General features: G+C 45.9%; 1 protein-coding gene across 6 annotated transcripts in view; it reads left to right on the plus strand.

Moving 5' to 3' along the window:
• The window catches only part of LOC138288112 (NACHT, LRR and PYD domains-containing protein 1 homolog), a 524384-nt gene that overhangs the window by 124812 nt on the left and 382030 nt on the right, over nt 1-17542 (plus strand). For all 6 annotated transcript variants that reach the window (XM_069229359.1, XM_069229355.1, XM_069229361.1 and 3 more), the window contains one exon: nt 7919-8038. In XM_069229359.1, the coding sequence (XP_069085460.1) occupies nt 7919-8038 (120 nt within the window). The remainder of the gene's footprint in view (nt 1-7918; nt 8039-17542) is intronic.

Consider the following 17542-nt stretch of genomic DNA (forward strand, 5'->3'; position numbering starts at 1 on the left):
CTGGTTAGCAGTGGTAAAGTGCTCAGAGTTCAAAAGCCAACAAAAATAGGTCAGAAAAAATAGGAGACAGGAGGCAAAAAGATTGGGGATGACCCTGCATAAGGAAAAGGGTACAACAAACATAAATGACTGTGACTACCACATCTCTTGCTGGTTAGCCAGAATTAGGCAAATGAGGTCTACAGGGTCTACAAGTTCGATTCTCCCCCAAGTTTTTGAGATGATTCAAGAGCCAATTGAACCCTCCAACCATTAAAATGTTAGAGGATTTGGAATTTGTCAGCAAAGGGGTGGGGAAAGTATTATCTTTGCCCCTGAAGGGAAGATTTCATACTTTTCATTGCCCCCAAACCTTCAGGGAGACTATTCCCCTTGAAGGCAGTTTTCTGTTTGTTAAATGCCCTCAAGTATTGGCAGGGCACCCTCAGGATACTTTAGCTTTTTTTGCAGATTGACTTAGTAGCTTCTGCAAGTACACCTGAGTCCCCCTCGTCACTTTTTACCATAGTTTCTCTTTACTATGTCTCTATAGCTTAAAAGAGAGGCCCATAAAAATCAATTGACTGCTACAAGCAAAGCCAGCGTATATTGGAAGAGTGTAACATTGTATGAGCCGTGCTGAAAATCTTTTTACTCACAATTTGTAGAAGTGGAACATGAATGGAGAGTATGAGGAAGGATCCAGGTTGGACCACGGAGCCTGTGATGCTTCAGTGAACCTGATGAAGCTCTGCCTTAGCACTATCAATTTATCATTCACCCTTTCCATTCCCAAACCTATGCTATAGTTATGATCGGCTTTCTAGTAATCCCCTTGAATTGACAGACCTTGTTACGAATAGAGCATTTTTCTAGAGCTCATCCTCTTGGCCATTGGATCCTGAAGATCTCAGAATGGGCTTCTAAAATTGTGTCTTCAAGCAGGGGTTTGATTGTTTCAAGAAAGCATCTCTGACAGGGTGAAGCATGGAATGGAAAGGGTCTGAGCTGAGAGAACATCGTAAATGAGGGTTCTATTCCTAGGGGAAGGATCCTGGGATATAATTTAAACCAATTGTGCCCAAGGCTACTTCTCACTTTCCTACAATGACAACTTTTTTTGAAGAGTAGACTAGTCTCTCATTACTAACAGAAGTGGGACAGCTAGCAAAGTAGCAGGGAGAGTCACGACAGAGTCAAGCGAGAGCCAAGTTGAGGGACAGCTCTAGATCCTCTAAGAGCCCATGCATAAGCTGAGGCTTGAAAAAGATCATGTTAGAAAATGATGAGATGTCTGCAAAATATTTCATTATAATGCAGAAGTGTTTAATTTTAGTCAGATTATATCTCTGCATTGAGAAAATATTTGTTAAAAGTGATTGGTTTCAAACATGAACTGAGAAACATTCCTGGCCCTGCCCTAGTGACAATGCCATTAGTAAACTAATAGGCAGATCAGTTGCTATGTGTACCCTATGTGTGGCCTGGATTCTTATTATAGCTGGAGCAATGTTACAGTCTATCAGATCTAACTCAAGAGAGGTTTTTGTACAGTGCACGCAATGAACGCATGTATTTGAAAGTGCTCTAATATGTGCTTTGAAGTATGTACCTAAGGTCACAGTGTTTGGTCAAGCAGGGAAGCCAGGATTGATCCTAGATTTCCAGTTCCACATTTAGATTCCACATATAGATTTTCCAGTCTCTGCTTTTCCAAGACTCTCCCCTCATGTAGCCGGAAAGCGGAAGTGTGTGTGAGAAATGCGACGTGGCGGAAACAACGGAGCTGGGAGGTGCGGCCGGCTCACGCAAGTCCTCCCAGCCCTCCTCAACTCTCCTCGACTCTTGGCCCCTTGGTCCTCTGGCCCTTCGGCCCCTTGGTGCAGGCACACTGCTGGGGCACTGCACTGTGGCCGCTTGCCACCTCTGCCTCTTCAGCCTCAGCAGCTGTGAGGCAGTGAGACAGAGGTGAGGCAGCAATGCATCAACGCAGCCGCAGCACTTACGGCCATTTTGACTTCCCGACCCCCCTCTAGTCCCTCGACCCCTTTGGCTCCCCGGTGCTTGTTGGGGGTCTCCAGAATATCCGCTGGATCGCAGCAAGGAGGCTCGCCTTGTCTCCCTTGCTCACTGTTTTCCCAAGTCGGTGAAGCATGAGCCTTGAGCTTGGAGCCTGCATCCTGGGTGTTCTGGGTGCAGAGGCTCAGTGGCCCAGAAGGGTGGCAGGGTGAAGCAGTGGCTTGCAGCAGAGGGCCCCCCCAGCATGTGAGCCTTAGAGCCTGCCTACCTGCAAGTTGGAGAAGAGGTCTGGTGGTGCTTACGGTGACACTGCTGGTGTAATGAAGAGATGGAGGCGGCGCCAGATGGCACCAGGGACCAGGAAGATCGGGGAGCCTCTGGAACTCGTGGGGGGCCGTGGCGCAGCACTGTGCAGGAGCAGCTATCCAGAGAATCCAGGGAGATCGAGAAACCAGTGAGAACCCAGTGAACCTAATGAACTAGTCTGGAGGGTTCTAGAAAACCACAGAAGGCATCTGAAGGAACTAAGAGTGGGTCAGGAGCTAGATCAAACAGCGCAAGCAGCAAAACGGAGTGGAAACTGGAGTGGAGTAAGAACGTGGCACCAAGGTACTGAAAGCGAAAAGAGGTACTTAGGCGTAGTGTGTATAAAAAGGGGGGACTTCAACATTAAGAATGGATTTCTCAAACCCCATTATTACTATCACAAACTGTCATAGTCCATAGCAATACCATCTATCCTCTAGCTTCGCCACGGTGACCATCGCAGCCACCTGATTCAGTATCAAGAGCTGCATTAGACCTGCACTAAGATCTCCATCATGGCTGAAGCCCACCAGCTCAGCATTATGCAGCTCACCCTGCCTGACGCGTACTCCAGCAATTGGAGAATACTCCAGATTAAAGTCAAACACTATTGGAGAAGATCTGGAGAACAATCTTACCTATGGACTTCCTATATATCTGAAGGGGTCCCCAGAGTGGATCAAGCTCCTGAATGGCAGACAGACAATCAGATAGACTGATTAACTAGAAGAAGGAGAAGGAGTATGTGGTCAGGCAAAGAGAACATGTATTTGAAGAATCAGTGGTTAAAAGGAGAGCAAGTAGGGATTTAGATTGTCTCAGCCCACGCAAGGGGCAGGTCACAATCAACAAAACCAGCAGGAGTCCGGCTGAGCAAAGATCTAACATGGAAATGAGCTGGGGAGAACCAGAGAATTGAGAAACAGGGACCATCTTGGAAGAGGAAGCTAGCCACGCTGCCCCACCCAATCATCGTAAGATAACTGACTATTTTTCTGTTGCAAACATCTATGTTGAAAGTAGGAGTACCCCGTGGACAACAATCTAGCAAAAAGCAGGGGGCGACAAACCATTTATATGAACCCTGCAAACCGAAGGGAGTCCTTGAAAGGAGGCCAGGGAAGAGCTACCACCCCCCTTCCTCTTCCACCAACAGTTGTCATCATGGACAGACAGCTTTCAACGGGAGAAGCAGCACTCATCACCCCTATAGCCCCAGTAGAGCCAACTCCTGCAATAGAAGTTCCCCATACTCCTATACAAGCAAAAACCATGAGGAACACTGTTTTAGGCCTTACCAATCACTTTTGGACGTCTAGCCCAGCTAATCTGCCCATTCCGGACTCAGAGATGGTAGCATCCGCGGAAACCCTAGAACAAGACTCCCAGCAAGGTGGTTTAATGTGTCTCAGCCCCAAGCTCCACTCCTTCCCGTCATATAGACTTGAAGGAGAGGAGCAGGAGCACTGAGATACAAATCTCAATCTGACTGGAAATGGCTACCTCTGTCATTATCCACAGGAGCAACCGGTAAAAAGTGAACAGTTAAGAAAAAATCACCACAAGGGGCATTAAACATCTGCTCGTGGAACCTACGTGGCCTACCGGCAAAACTGGAAGATCCAGCAGTAATCCAATTCTTTAGTTCATTTGGTATTATACTTCTACAGGACTCCTGGTCTAGGGAAACAATACCATTAATTGGTTTAACGGAATATGTTAGACCATCCCTGAAAACTAGCAGATCTGGCAGGGCAAAGGGAGGTCTGTTGATTTACGTCAGCACGAGTTTTCTTGCGAAGATCACAGAGCTTAAGGAGGATGGTTTCCCATTTCAATTAATGAGGCGTGATGGATGGGGAAAAAATACTCAGGAACCCTTGATTTTAGTCAATTTATATGCTAATCCAAAAAAGAAAACAGTTGAAGCTAACAATATATTAAACCACTTGGTAAAAATTAAATCACAGCACAGTTAGTATTTTGGCTAATCTTGGGTGATTTCAATCTTTTTCTATTTCATAATCCAGGTGAAGACAATAATCAAACAGTAGCAACAGTACCTGGTCAAACTCTCCCTGTTAAGTGTAGGAAAGATTATTCGCACCCGTGAATCTGCAGGCCTTTTCGTGTTAAATGGCCGGAAGCTGGCCGATATCCTGCCTGCAGGGACAAGATCTTCTGGGAAAACGGTCTCCTGCCTAGATTACACATTGGCAAATCCTGCAATGTATACATTAATGACTGATATTAGAATCTTGGACCGTGTGGAAAGTGACCACAAGCCGCAGATAATTAGGATTCGATCTTCACCACATAAGCCAGAGAGAGTGGCTCTTATGAAAGGGGTGATCGGCACGGAAAATCGAAAGCGAATGAAATGGTCATCCAATAACATAGAAAGGCAAGCTGAAGCAGCTCTATTGAAGCTAGAATCTATGACTATGGACCTGGAAAATTTGACAACAGTCTGGGAGAATTTCACTATTGATCTCTTAAACCAGGATTCCTCAGGAAATGCAAGAAAGGGACTACAACTGAAGTACCGTAGCCACCTATGCATACCGCAGCCAGTTTGTAGGAGGAAAGCAGAAGTAGGCAGACTGCTAAGACAACTGCGCAAATTTCCAGAAAATCAACCACTATTGCCTCTCTGCAAGAGCAAAGGAAAATGCTCAAAAGGGAATTGTGGTACTTTAAAAAAACAACAGCAGGAGATGCTTTGGCCCAAGCTACACTATGAGTCGAAAACATCTGATTCAAAAAGATTCTGGAAACTTATCAACTCCATTGATAAGGGTCCAGAGGTAGATAACAATGCCAATTTAACAGAGAAAGCCTGGGCGGGCCATTTACAGTCACATTTAAAGGAGCTGCCTGCTACAGAAAGGGTGCTGGCTCAGGGGGTCCCCAATACTTGGGAACCCGATCTCCTGAATACTCTGAAGATCACAGCATCAGAATTAATAAAAATCATCAGGAAGTCGTGAACTGACTGTGCACCTGGCCCAAATGGTTTACTGCAAGCATTGTTTAAACAAGCAACAGAAAGATGGGCTGACTTCCTGACTGCAATGTTTAACTATGTGCTGTTAACAGGAATTGTACCGACAACATGGAAAGGCTCAATAATCCACCCCATATATAAGGGAAGGAATGCTGCTTTGCCAAGTAATTACAGATTAATCACCCTCTTAGATGTTGATCTTAAGTACTTTTCGTCTTGCCTATTACAACATTTAGAGACATAGATCGCAGACAATAATATATTGCCCTTAAACCAAAGTGGTTTTTCCAAGTATCGGGGTACGCAAACTAACCTCATGGCATTGGGACTGATCATCAACAGAGCAAAAGCAACTGGGACTCCCACATATCTATGCTTTGTTGATTTTAAAGTTGCATTTGATTGCGACCCCATGGCAAGTTATGGGCCCAATTACAGCAATGGGGGTTACCAGCAAGCATTTTAAATGCCATCAAACTGATTTATTCTGACACATGGGTAAAGGTCAAACTAGGGGGAGGCTCATATCTATCTAGGGCAGTTAAATCAACAGTTGATGTTAAACAAGGTTGTGTACTGGCGCTAACTCTTGTTAATCTGTACATAGCAGATCTTTCAACTAAATTAAATAATCATCCAGCCCACTCCCCCTCTCTTGGTGGCCAACAATTATCTAATATGCTATATGCAGATGATCTACTGTTGTTTAGCAACACCAAATAGGCATGCAAAAATTGCTAAACAACTTAGAAGAATACACAAGAATAAATGAACTAGAAATTAACCACAGCAAACCTAAAATGATAGCTCTTACCCGTAGACCCAGTAGCCAACGTAAATGGTATCTGAATGGGACGACCTTAGAGGAAATAAACTCATATTGATACCTAGGAGTCATGATAAATGCTAGAGGCAATTTTGTACCCCAAAAAGAAGCGATAAAAAATAAGGCGCATGCACTTGTTTACACTTTTATCACGCTTTCAAATTCCATCTGTGGCCATGCATTGAATCCACTGACAGCTATAATTAGAGCAAAATTACTCCTAACCCTTGCATATGGGACTGAAATAATGACGGGGAGGGAAAAAGGTCTCTTGGATAAACTTTTGGTAAAGGTGCATAAGCATGTTTTCCGGCTACCAGATCATGCTTCCCCAGCCCAGATCAGATTGGAATTTATGCTGGTTAAGCAGACATTGGCACGACCTGCTGCATATATTAAATGTTGTTACAAACTACGCCGTTCCCCAAAAGGAACATTGGCTAATCTAGCTTGGCAGGAAATTAATCTAGAAAGAGGCAATAGTAACTATAAAAAGTATTTGGAAAAAAAGCCTAGCCCTTTTGAATTTAGGAGATGTATGGGATCAATTGCTTCCTACTCTGCCTTTTAATAAAGTAGTAAATAAATCAAGTAAATTATGTAGTTGGCTAGAAGTCAGGGAAATCTTGGCTAAAAGGTCACACGTTTGGCTGATTCTTAATTCATATAAAGTTCTCAATGAATCACCACTGTTAGCTCCCCCTACTCATTGAAAATCAATCAGCATTTCCTAAAGCTAAGGCTGGGTGAAGTGCCAACGTTAGAGCTCATTCCAAAATGGAAGAAGGGGGCGTTAGTAGACACCCATGAGTGCCGCTTATGTCATCTAGCAATAGAAAACCTAGTACATGTGGTCTACATTTGTCCAGCTTTGGCTTCCGAAGGAAAACATTTATTGAAAAAATAACTAAACGAATTAGGAGTCAGAACATGCAGACAAGCTTTAATTGAAGCATTAAATCCAAGAAACACCCTACTGAATATTAGGCTTATCCAAATTTTGGAAATGTTCACCTCTACAATTTCCTGCACAAAAACAAGTCAGCAGATTGGAATGGTTCCAGCTGAAACAATAGGTACATACGATGAATAAGAAAGGGCGAAATCAGGACGTTTTGTATTAGTAATTGAAGAAAACCAGGGGCAAATCCGTAGAATGTATTAGATTTTCTTTTTAGACTTATTAGTAATATTGCATCACTAATGTTTTATATATCACTTTTCTTTTTTCTTTTTTTGTTAATTGTATGTTTATGGTTTTAATTAACTAATAAACTATTTATCTACCTACCAGTTCCACACTGTGCAATTGTAGATGAGATTCTCTTTCTGACATCAAAGGTTAATGCTTTGTTCATAATTTGTGGAGAAGTCGGTAACAGGCAGAATCCACTTTTTTTCAGTTTTACATAGTGCAAACCTTACCCAAGCACATAAGAGCACTTTACAACAGACACAGACTCAGTCACATGCCACAGGATGCTGAGCAGAGGCTTGATTCAAGCCTGGCTCTCCATGTTTATACGGTTGGCAGCTGTAGCTACTAGGCTACATCACCTCCTGTGAAAGTTCGGCTCGTTTTGGACCTCGAGCTGAGCTAGAGCCATGCCTCAGTGGCTTGTCCAACTCTAATAATTAACTGTAAGTGTTTGGTGGCTGACTGTTAGGAATAGTTCCTGCAAATTTCTGAAGTCATGAGTAATCAGTCATCAAATATTTTGTCATTTGTAATAGAACAGATGAAATGCACTCTATTAAAATTAAATTATCTGCCTTTTCAGATGTAACAAAAGAGTCCGATGCAAGCAACAAATGGTATATTGCTCTACTGGTCTGCGTACCTGTAGGACTAGTAGTTATTTTTGCACTAAGACAGAAGAAAAAGAAGTCTACATCTGAAGGTAAAGTATTGTGCAACGGAACATAATCCCTGTGTAAATTGACTTGCACTGCTATCAGATTTTAGAGTCAATTTAAATGTCATTGAAATGGAAGTGTTTAAAGTTCCAGCAGTCAGGGAAAGAATTCAGCCAAAAACTCTGCAGTCCTCAGGCCTTTCAATAGAGTCCCACATGCAAAGTGACTAGGGCCTATGTGTACTATTTATGGTTACAAAATACTGTCCCCAATTTGCGATCAGTATTCTCGCTTCAAGCAAAGAATTTCAAGAACTGAAATACATACCATTAGGTCGGCTTTTAATATTCCTAATCATAGTGGGTGTGAATCAGTTGTACTTCATGCATGTTACTGTATAGGGAGATGGTACATATGTATATATATATATATATATCTTAGACAAAGTACCCCCCCGGAATACATTATAAGGGTATTGCAAGTCATTGAGAACTTCTGTGACCATATAGCAGAACTACTCAGAAGGGCAAGTTCCTTTATGAAGTTCTGGAACATTGACATATCTGGCACTGTTAGAAAGGATGAATGATTAAGCTGTATAAAGACATGCAAAGATAGGGAGAAACAGAAAGAGTAACACCCAGAGATGGAGAGAGAGAGAGAGAGAGATTTATCTATTTCTTATCCCTTCCTCTAGTTCAACCTAAGGCCCTCATTATGAGTGCCTCATATTTTCATTCATGGATAGCCAGGAACCAGCATTACCAATTCCTCTCAGTATTCCTACTGTAAACTATGGTAATTTTGAGATATCCACAGTACTTAATTTGAGACAGTGGTTTCCAGTGCTCAGTACTGGCACTTAATTGTCAACACTGGCATTTATGACAGTCTGCCACATTCTGGTGCCATTTCTCTAATTTCATCATGAGCAAAACAACAGTTGTTTATTAATTCAATATACATTAAGAGTAACTTATACCTGCCACCCAAATAATTCTTAAAGCTTTGGCGGTCTGTAATAGTTAGAATTGACACACTTGTAAGGGTGTGATGGTGAGTAGTTGTATTGGTGCTGCCATTAGAAGGGCTGGCAGGGACAACGGGTTGCGCAAGCTGCAGTGGCCTCCTGATGAGGACACTGCACGTATGTTTTTACAAATTAAGCACTGGGTATCCCCTACCTCTCTGTGGAATGGAGAATAACTCAGAAATATTGAGTTGAATACCGTGTTCTTCCACATTCCACTGAAAATACTGGTCCCAGATCTCTATATGTATGAACCACACACTTAGGGCATGTGCTCAATGACTATGGAGAGTGCTTCGATTTGGCCTGTAGTGTGGATGATGAAGGGCAGGGCATGGTGCGGGTGGGTGTTGAGTAGATGAAGTAATGGAATAGCTGGGGGAGCATTTGCAGCTCCTCACATTGTGGAAGGGCAGGTCAGTAGAGTGCCAGTCTCATCAGCTGCACAGAGCCCCTACAGCACCGCACACTGGTCCGCATTCCTGGGCCCAGAATTACCAAGTCCTGAGTTAGCAGATTTGGTATTTACAGGCCTGGAGGCACTTTGGCAGTTGAAATGGCCCTAAGCAGCATCCCCCCTGAGGATACCACCACAGGCCACTCGCAATGAGTGGCACATGCCTGTTTAAATCTGTGGAGTACATTTTGGGTACAATATGACCTCGCATCTGCAGGGCCAGCTGTCTTGGCCTGTTAATAGAGCAAAGTGTAGAATGTCACCCATTCAAATTGAGACCCATTTCATTAAGCAGCATCTAAGCGTCAGAAACTACCATCAAGGGGCTAGTTAGCGCTAAGAAGCAGCAAGAACAAAATGGACATAACATTCAGACACAAACCAGCTTACCCTTTCAGTTGGAATTGCTGCACTTTTTCTAATTTGTAGAGCTCTTCGAGGGCTTTCCACAAATCTTTTCAACAGTGTCAAATCATTCCAACTTCCAAGCCTTAGCTGCCAGCACTGTGAAGACACTTCCCAGCTAATTCTTGGGTGTATATATATGAATTTGTGTGCATAACTCTGTGTGAGACTTTAAGCCATATTTACAAGCCCCTAGCATCTCCTTGCCCCATGTTATCGTAAGTTTTTGTGGCTTTAAGGAGGCATTTTTTGTCACGTCATACTTACAAAGTGGCGCAATGCATGCACCATGTTTAATGCATATTTTCTTGTAAATATGCCCTTTTATGTCTGCATGAGTGATTACATGTATGGGCATGAGGGAGCATCTCCATGTGTACATCTATGTACATGCTAAGTGTGGGAACGGTGTTCTTTGTCCTGATGTACATTTACATTGCCATGACTGCAAGCCTGACATTTTTTTAGTTTTTTTGTTCAAAACATTTATTAATTTTTCAAGAAGATACAGTTAGAAAGAAACAAAGAAGGATATCTGTAGCCATTATCGAGATCAAGTGATATGTACATATTGACAGTAATCTTGTAATTAGTAGCATGAATTATTTAATTTATGTTGCATAACATTATACATATGGCATTTTATCTCGTAAGCCATTAAAGGGGAGGAGAGGGATGGAAAGAAAGGAAGAGAGTGATAGACGGTAAAGGAGAGAGATGTCACTGTACATACATTGCTTCAAAGTTGGAGAAGAAATCATTTAATCAGAGAGTTGGAAGTCTCAGCTTTAAATGTTTGTAGGAGTGAGGTGTTCCACTGAAGGAGGTTTAATTTTCTGTAAGTATAGATCTAACTTATTCCATAGTTTCCGTGTGGCGTGTGGGTTGAAATTAGTGTTGGATATGATGTTATCTGCACTCCTCCTAAGGCAGATCCAGGCCCACCAAGTATGAGGAGATAAGGTTTGGTATGATTTCCATTCACATAAGATATTTTTGACACTTTGCCAAGATCACCAGCTTGCTATAGTTGTCTGGGCAGCTGAGAGCTGGTATTGCTCTTTCTGTATATTTATCCCTTTTCCGTAATTGCAAGCAACTGTTTTGAATACTTTTCATATTTCGTGTTCTGGGCATAGATAGGGTGTTTGGTAGAGATTTATGTTAAGCTCTATTGTTTTAATTTTCCCTCATCTGATGCCCTTCAAACTGGGACTTAATCCTACAATTGTCCTTCTGTTAGCTGGGCAGTTGAGCTGTTAAAGCAGAAATCTCAGCTATATTTTAGTCGCAACAGACTAGATAGTGGATTTCATACTCTAGGTCGATGACCGAACCAAATCCGCTTGAAAGAAAACGTCATAGTGAATACATCATAAACATCAAATATAACCCACCATAATCAATTCGACCATCAATAACCACACCAGTTTGTTGAGAAGTTGAAATGTTTATTTCCCTATATTAACAATGCTAAAGTCACGAAAATAATCCTCAAACTCAAATGATACATGTAAAGAAACAATAAAGTCTGATTTAGTCGAAGAATGTACTTAAATCTAAACAATGCAATTAGAAACAATGCCTCAATGGATAATACACAGAACCATAGCAATAGAATCTGAGCAAGAGAGAGTGAATATATTGGTTTAATAAAAAAGAAAGGAGTCAAATGACCATTCATGAGTATGAGAGTAACACCTCACTAGCCACTAGTTAGCATTAATATGTGGGACTTCATGTAAAAGATTTCGTCCCTCATTATGACATTGGTGGTCATCTGACCGCCACGCCGACGATGGTAGTAGTACCACCACCAGGCCGGTGGTAATGACCGCCAAATTATGGCTATGGCAGGGATCCCTCCCATAGACAGTCAATGTACCACTCCAACCACCAGGGCGGTACAACCACTGAACACGGCGGTAGAAATCTCCAGGCCGGCGGAAGACAAGGATCCACCCACCATATTATGACATAGCAGACCGCCAGGATTTCTGGGGTGTTAGCAACGCCACCAAAAGCCTGGCAGAAACACATCATATAAAAGAAGACACTCACCTCCAGGGACATAGAGGAGTCCGCGCCCGCCATGGGACCAGAACTAGAAGTCTTCCCGAAGATGTACCACGCCATGGCAGTCCATGAGCACCAACGCCGATGAAGACGACGACGGTGAGTACAGCCGCCTAGCACACAAGGGAGGGAGGGAGGGGAGAGTGACACACAATTGCACAACATACACCAAACACACTTGCCACACATCCAGAACAATCTGCAGAGTAAATCAACAGCAACAGAACCCAGGAGCAAAGAAAGCCAGGACACATACCTGTTGTCCAACCACTGTAATTAGGTGGGAACAGCGACCTCAATTGTTAAAAGGGATAATAACATATGTACAGAAAGGGCCATTGGCCAGTCCAAAGTATCTAAAGGCTACAGGGCAATGTCCAAGGCCCAACTTGACTCCTGACAGCCCAGTCACTCCACTGGGCTGGGGCATCATGCTAATGGTAGGTAGGCACCTCAGGTGGCAGTGGGCGGTGGGGGAATTGGGGGGTCTTTTTTCTTCGCAGGGGGGTCCTTGGGCTTTTCGCTTACGGGCAGGATGAGGGAAGGGGGAAAGAAGAGGTCAAGGCAGGAAAGGAAAAGCTTCTTAGGACCAGTGAGCCAGGCTTTGGGAGGAGGTATGGGAGTGGAGGTAGAGGGAGTGGTTGTAGGAGGAGGAGGTGTGCTGGACTTGGGTGCAGGTGCATGGACAGTGTGCCTCTATGAGGTGGATGGCTGTTGGGGGTCTGAGTGCAAGCGCTTGTGTGTCTTTGGAGGGGAGGGCAGACAGGGGAGGTCAAACAGGACATTTGGATGGATGCTGTGGTGGTGTCTGCAAGTGAGGTGGGTGAGTTGCATGAGGTGGTGATGGGGGTGACTGCGCATGTGGTGTGTGGGGTGCATGTCTGCGGGTCTGCTGTTGTGGTGACTGTGGGCAAGGCTGTGAAGGTGGCAGGATCTGGGACTGTTGATGCTGTGCATGCAGGTGTGAGTGCTGATGTGACTGTGAGGGAGGAGGAAGAGGGGGAGACATTGGAGGTAGTGGCTGATGATGTGTGTGCATCTGTGTGTTGGCCCTGTGTGTGCTTGTGGACTGAAGTGTGCTGCCTGTGTTTGTCTGTGCAAGTCTTGGCTGTTGTTTTGGGTGCATGCTTGTCAGAATGTGTGCGTGGGATGGGTTTGGGGAGAGGAGATTGGGACTGAGAAGAGGTAGCTGGAGGGGGGACGCTGGAAACAGGGACACTGGCTGCCATCAGAGAGAAGGCCAGAGCCTGAAACGATCTCTGTAGGGCAACCAAGCCACCATGAATGCCCTCCAGGAAGGCATTGCATTGCTGCATGTGGGATGCCAGCCCCTGGATGGCATTCACTATGGTTGACTGCCCTACAGAGATGGATCTCAGGAGGGCAAAAGCCTCCTCACTGAGGGCAGCAGGGCTGACTGGGGCAGGGCCTGAATTGCCTGGGGCGAAGGAGACGCCCACCCTCCTGGATGAGCAGGCACAGGCAACTCAGTGGGGGTCTACTGGGAGGGCGGTGCTGGTACGGGGTGGCATAAGATGAAGGAGCTGGGCTGGTCCCAGAAGGGTCAGCCACCACCAGGGAGCTCCCATCGGAGGAGGAATAAGAGTTAGTTGTATCAGCTCCTGTCCCCCCGTGGTGCTACCCTCGCCCTCTGTCCCACTGGTCCCCTCGGCGTCAGTGGACTCTGCCTCCTGGGTCCCATGGGCTGCAGCTCCCTCACTCACCGGTGCCCCTGCTCCTTCACCAAATGATGCTAATGCACACGTCGACAGGATGACAAAAGGAGGGGGGAAGAAAGGGAGCACAGGGTCAATCACAGCATCAACAGCACAGATGGCATGCACATCACTATCACTCACTGGGAATAAGAATGGGCAGTATGGACCACACTGGCACACTATTGGCTAGGAACTACAGCAGGTAGGGGCCAAACACTGCCATCTGCACACCTACTAGGACTAACTAAGCCCTGTCTGCCAAGGAAAGTCAACTACCTAGCAATTAAAAATATGCCTACCACCCAACATGCCTAAGCTAGACCACGCAGCAGTGTCTTAACTGGTATATTGGGGCATCCACTGACTAGAACCCTGCACCCAAATCCCATGCCAGGCAACAAATGATGAATGTCACACACACTGTACTCAACCCCTTGTGGCTGCTGTGCTGCCCTCATGCGGCCATCCAGCTCTGGGTAGGCCACCGCCAGTATGCAGGCCATTAGGGGGCTCAGGCTCAGACAGGCACCCCTCCCTCGGTGGAATGCCATCCCCAGCTAGGCCTCCACGGTCTTCTGGGCCCAGCGTCTCAGGTCCTCCCACTGCTTCCTGCAGTGGGTGCTCCACCAGCTATGGACGCCCAGGGTCTGCATGTCCTTGGCAATGGCATGCCACAACCTCTTCTTCTGATGAGCACTGACCTGCAGAGGAAACACAGACAGAGGGACACCATCAACCATACAATCCAGCCTTTCACACATATGGCCTACATACAGCATTTGCCCCTCATCAAGTACACACATGACCCTTACCTCTTCATTCACATTGCCTGCAGCCATACCACCCCCAAATGACACACTGCCAGCACACACATACATCTACATGTGGCCATGTTGCATGCAACATACCCATGATGTACTCACCTGTTGGTCTGGAGACCCATTCAACTGCCCATACAGGGGTAGGACCCCATACATGAGCCTCTCCAACTCCTCCCATGTGAAGGCTGGGGGCCTTTCCCCTGTTGCATGGGCCATGGCAGGTTCCAGACACAGGTCACAGCACCACACGCAGTGGAGATGTAGTCCAGTGGAAAGTCAGGAATAAAGTGAAGTAGTAGGAAGAAAATGGCGGTCACGTCCGCAGCGGTGTCACTGTCACCGCTGGCATTGATCATCATTGGTTCCTGTACTCCATAGAGCCCCATGTTGGCCAATGAGGAATTGGACGGCAGTGCAGACTGCCTTCTGCTATGACGCCTAACACCGGCAGAGTGAGGTCACTTCCACCTGTCCCTGCATACAGGACAGGCGGTTGCCATTTTCTACTGCTAGTATTCATGTATTGAATTTAAAAGAGCATCATTGGTGTTGAATGTACACACCTAGACAATTCTAGTGTCCATCATACATCCCTGCTCTGTGTACTCTGATGTTGTGTGCCCATAGGTCTTGTTGCCACTCCCTTTTTACTTTTGGGCCCCTAAGGTACCAACCACTGTGGAGGAATAGGAGGAGGAGGAGGCAAGCACCCGTGTACAGACCCCTTGTGGACTTGGCTACACTGGATGACAAGCAAATCATACTCACCTATCGTCTGGACAGGGCCATAATCACAGAGCTGTGTGCACAATTGGAGCCTGATTTGCTACCTGCTATCCGTTGCACCACAGTAATACTCCCTCTTGTGCAGGTACTATCAGTGCTCCATTTCCTGGCAACAGGTTCTTTCCTGGTGACTGTGGGCTTGGCTGTAGGAATGTCACAGCCAATGTTCTTGATTGTGCTTGCAAGGATTTTGGCTGCCTTGCTCAAACACATGTGCAGCTACATCGCACTCCCCTAGTTTGATGATTTGCCCACTGTGAAGGCTGGATCCTACGCAATTGGACACATATCTCATGTGATTGGTGCCATTGACAGGACCCATATTGACAGACCAATGAACAGGTGTACAGGAATAGGAAGGGTTTCCACTCACTCAATGTCCAGATGGTGTGCCTTGCTGACCAGTATATCTCCCACATCACTGCCAAGTATCCTGGGTCAGTGCATGAAACCTTTGTCCTGAGGAATAGCAGCATCCCATAGCTGATGACACGACTACAGAGGCACAGAGTGTGGTTATATAGGTGAGTCCCCACCCAATGTATGCCTGCAGGAGTCTTAACCCATGCCATTGTGCAAGGCTAATGTGTGTCCCTCACTTCTTCCAGGTGACCTGTCCTGGCTCTTGACCCCTGTTAGGAATCCGATAGTAGGGGCTGAGAATGGGTACAATGATGCTCATTCTCCTCTTCCTTCTCCTCCTCACTGTCAGTGTCCACTGGTGCCACAGCTGCATTATCAATCCCCTCCTCATGCAGGAGGTTTGTTGAAACAGACTTTTGGTCTCCTGAAGGCCAGGTTCAGGTGCCTCCATCTGACAGGTGGATCCCTATGCTAATCCCCTGAGAAGGCCTGCAAGATTGTTGTGGTGGCTGCATGCTGCAAAATCTGTCCCTCAGATGCCATCTGCCCTATCTGCATGAGGAGGGGATTGACAATGCAACTGTGGCACCAGTGGACACTGACAGTGAGGAGGAGGAGGAAGAGGAGGAGGATGTGGACAATGGGACACATCATACTGCAGTACTTCCAATGACACTCAGGTAAGAATGTTGAAGTATACATTTCTCTATTACAGTGTTGTGCTGTGTGGCTGTTGTATAATGCCAGTCACTACCTTTGCATCCCAACTGACTGTCACCTGTGCCTTCCCTTATTGCAGGTGTTGGTGTGGGTACAGCAGTGCAATGCTGTGATGTGTACAGACTGCTGAGACACATATGTAGGATGGATAAACACATTACAGGACATTTGCACAGGATCATTCAGTTCAATACAGTTCAATACATTATACATTTCCTTCAGATGAAGCACTATTTCTCGACTTGGGTCCACGGGTGTTCATTTATAAATTTGGTTTACAATGCAAAGTGCAATAGGTTGGGGTGATGGTTGGGGAAAGTCCATTGTGGTGGGCCAGTCTGTGTGTAGCACAGGTCCAGTGTCCAAGGGGCCATAGGAAGAGGACCAAAGGCAGTTCAAAGTGGACATGGAGACACAGTGGAACACAAGGGGGATATTCTGGGGGGCTCATTTCCTGGTAGTGGTCTTGGTCTTGGCAACTGCCTTTGATGTCTGTCTGGCTCTGTAGTGTATTGGCTGTTGAATCGGGTAGCTGACTGACCAGCGATAGGCCAGGGAGTTCACCCAGATCCAGAGCTCCTTAGTTGCTGTCATCACTGGGGGCTACTTCTGGTGGGGGACTGGGTAGCCGTGGCACCTCCTCACCGCTGACATTGGCTGGGGCACCTGTGGTGATGTGAGTGATGTGTTAGGGTACTTGTCTGTGACATATCCCACATTCGTAGCTTTCCCAATGATATTGGTGTTGGCCTCCCACCTTTGGTAGCGTGTGGTGGTGGAGTGTGGGATAGGTAGTTCTACATGCTGTGCATGCATTGGTGGTGGGTGGGCATGCAGAGCTGGAAGGGATGTGCTTGCAGGTGCACTGTGTGGGATGGAGTGGGGTGTAGGGAGTCAGGGTGATGGGGTGAGATGGTATGCAGGTATGGGGGGTGATAGGTTGTAAACGGTGACTCACCAGTGTCATGTCCTCCGGCTACTCCAGTGAGTCCATCAGGATGCAGTATTGCCAAGACTTGCTCCTCCCATGCTGTCAGCTGTGGGGGAGGAGTTAGGGTCCACCGCCAGTCCTGATGGCGAGCTGCTGCCTTGCTACAATGGAACGCACCTTCCCCCATAGGTCATTCCACCTCTATCTTATGCCATCCCTTGTGCGTGGATGTTGTCCCACG

Source organism: Pleurodeles waltl, chromosome 4_1 (genome assembly GCF_031143425.1).
Source record: "Pleurodeles waltl isolate 20211129_DDA chromosome 4_1, aPleWal1.hap1.20221129, whole genome shotgun sequence".
Classification (NCBI taxonomy): Eukaryota; Metazoa; Chordata; class Amphibia; order Caudata; family Salamandridae; genus Pleurodeles; species Pleurodeles waltl.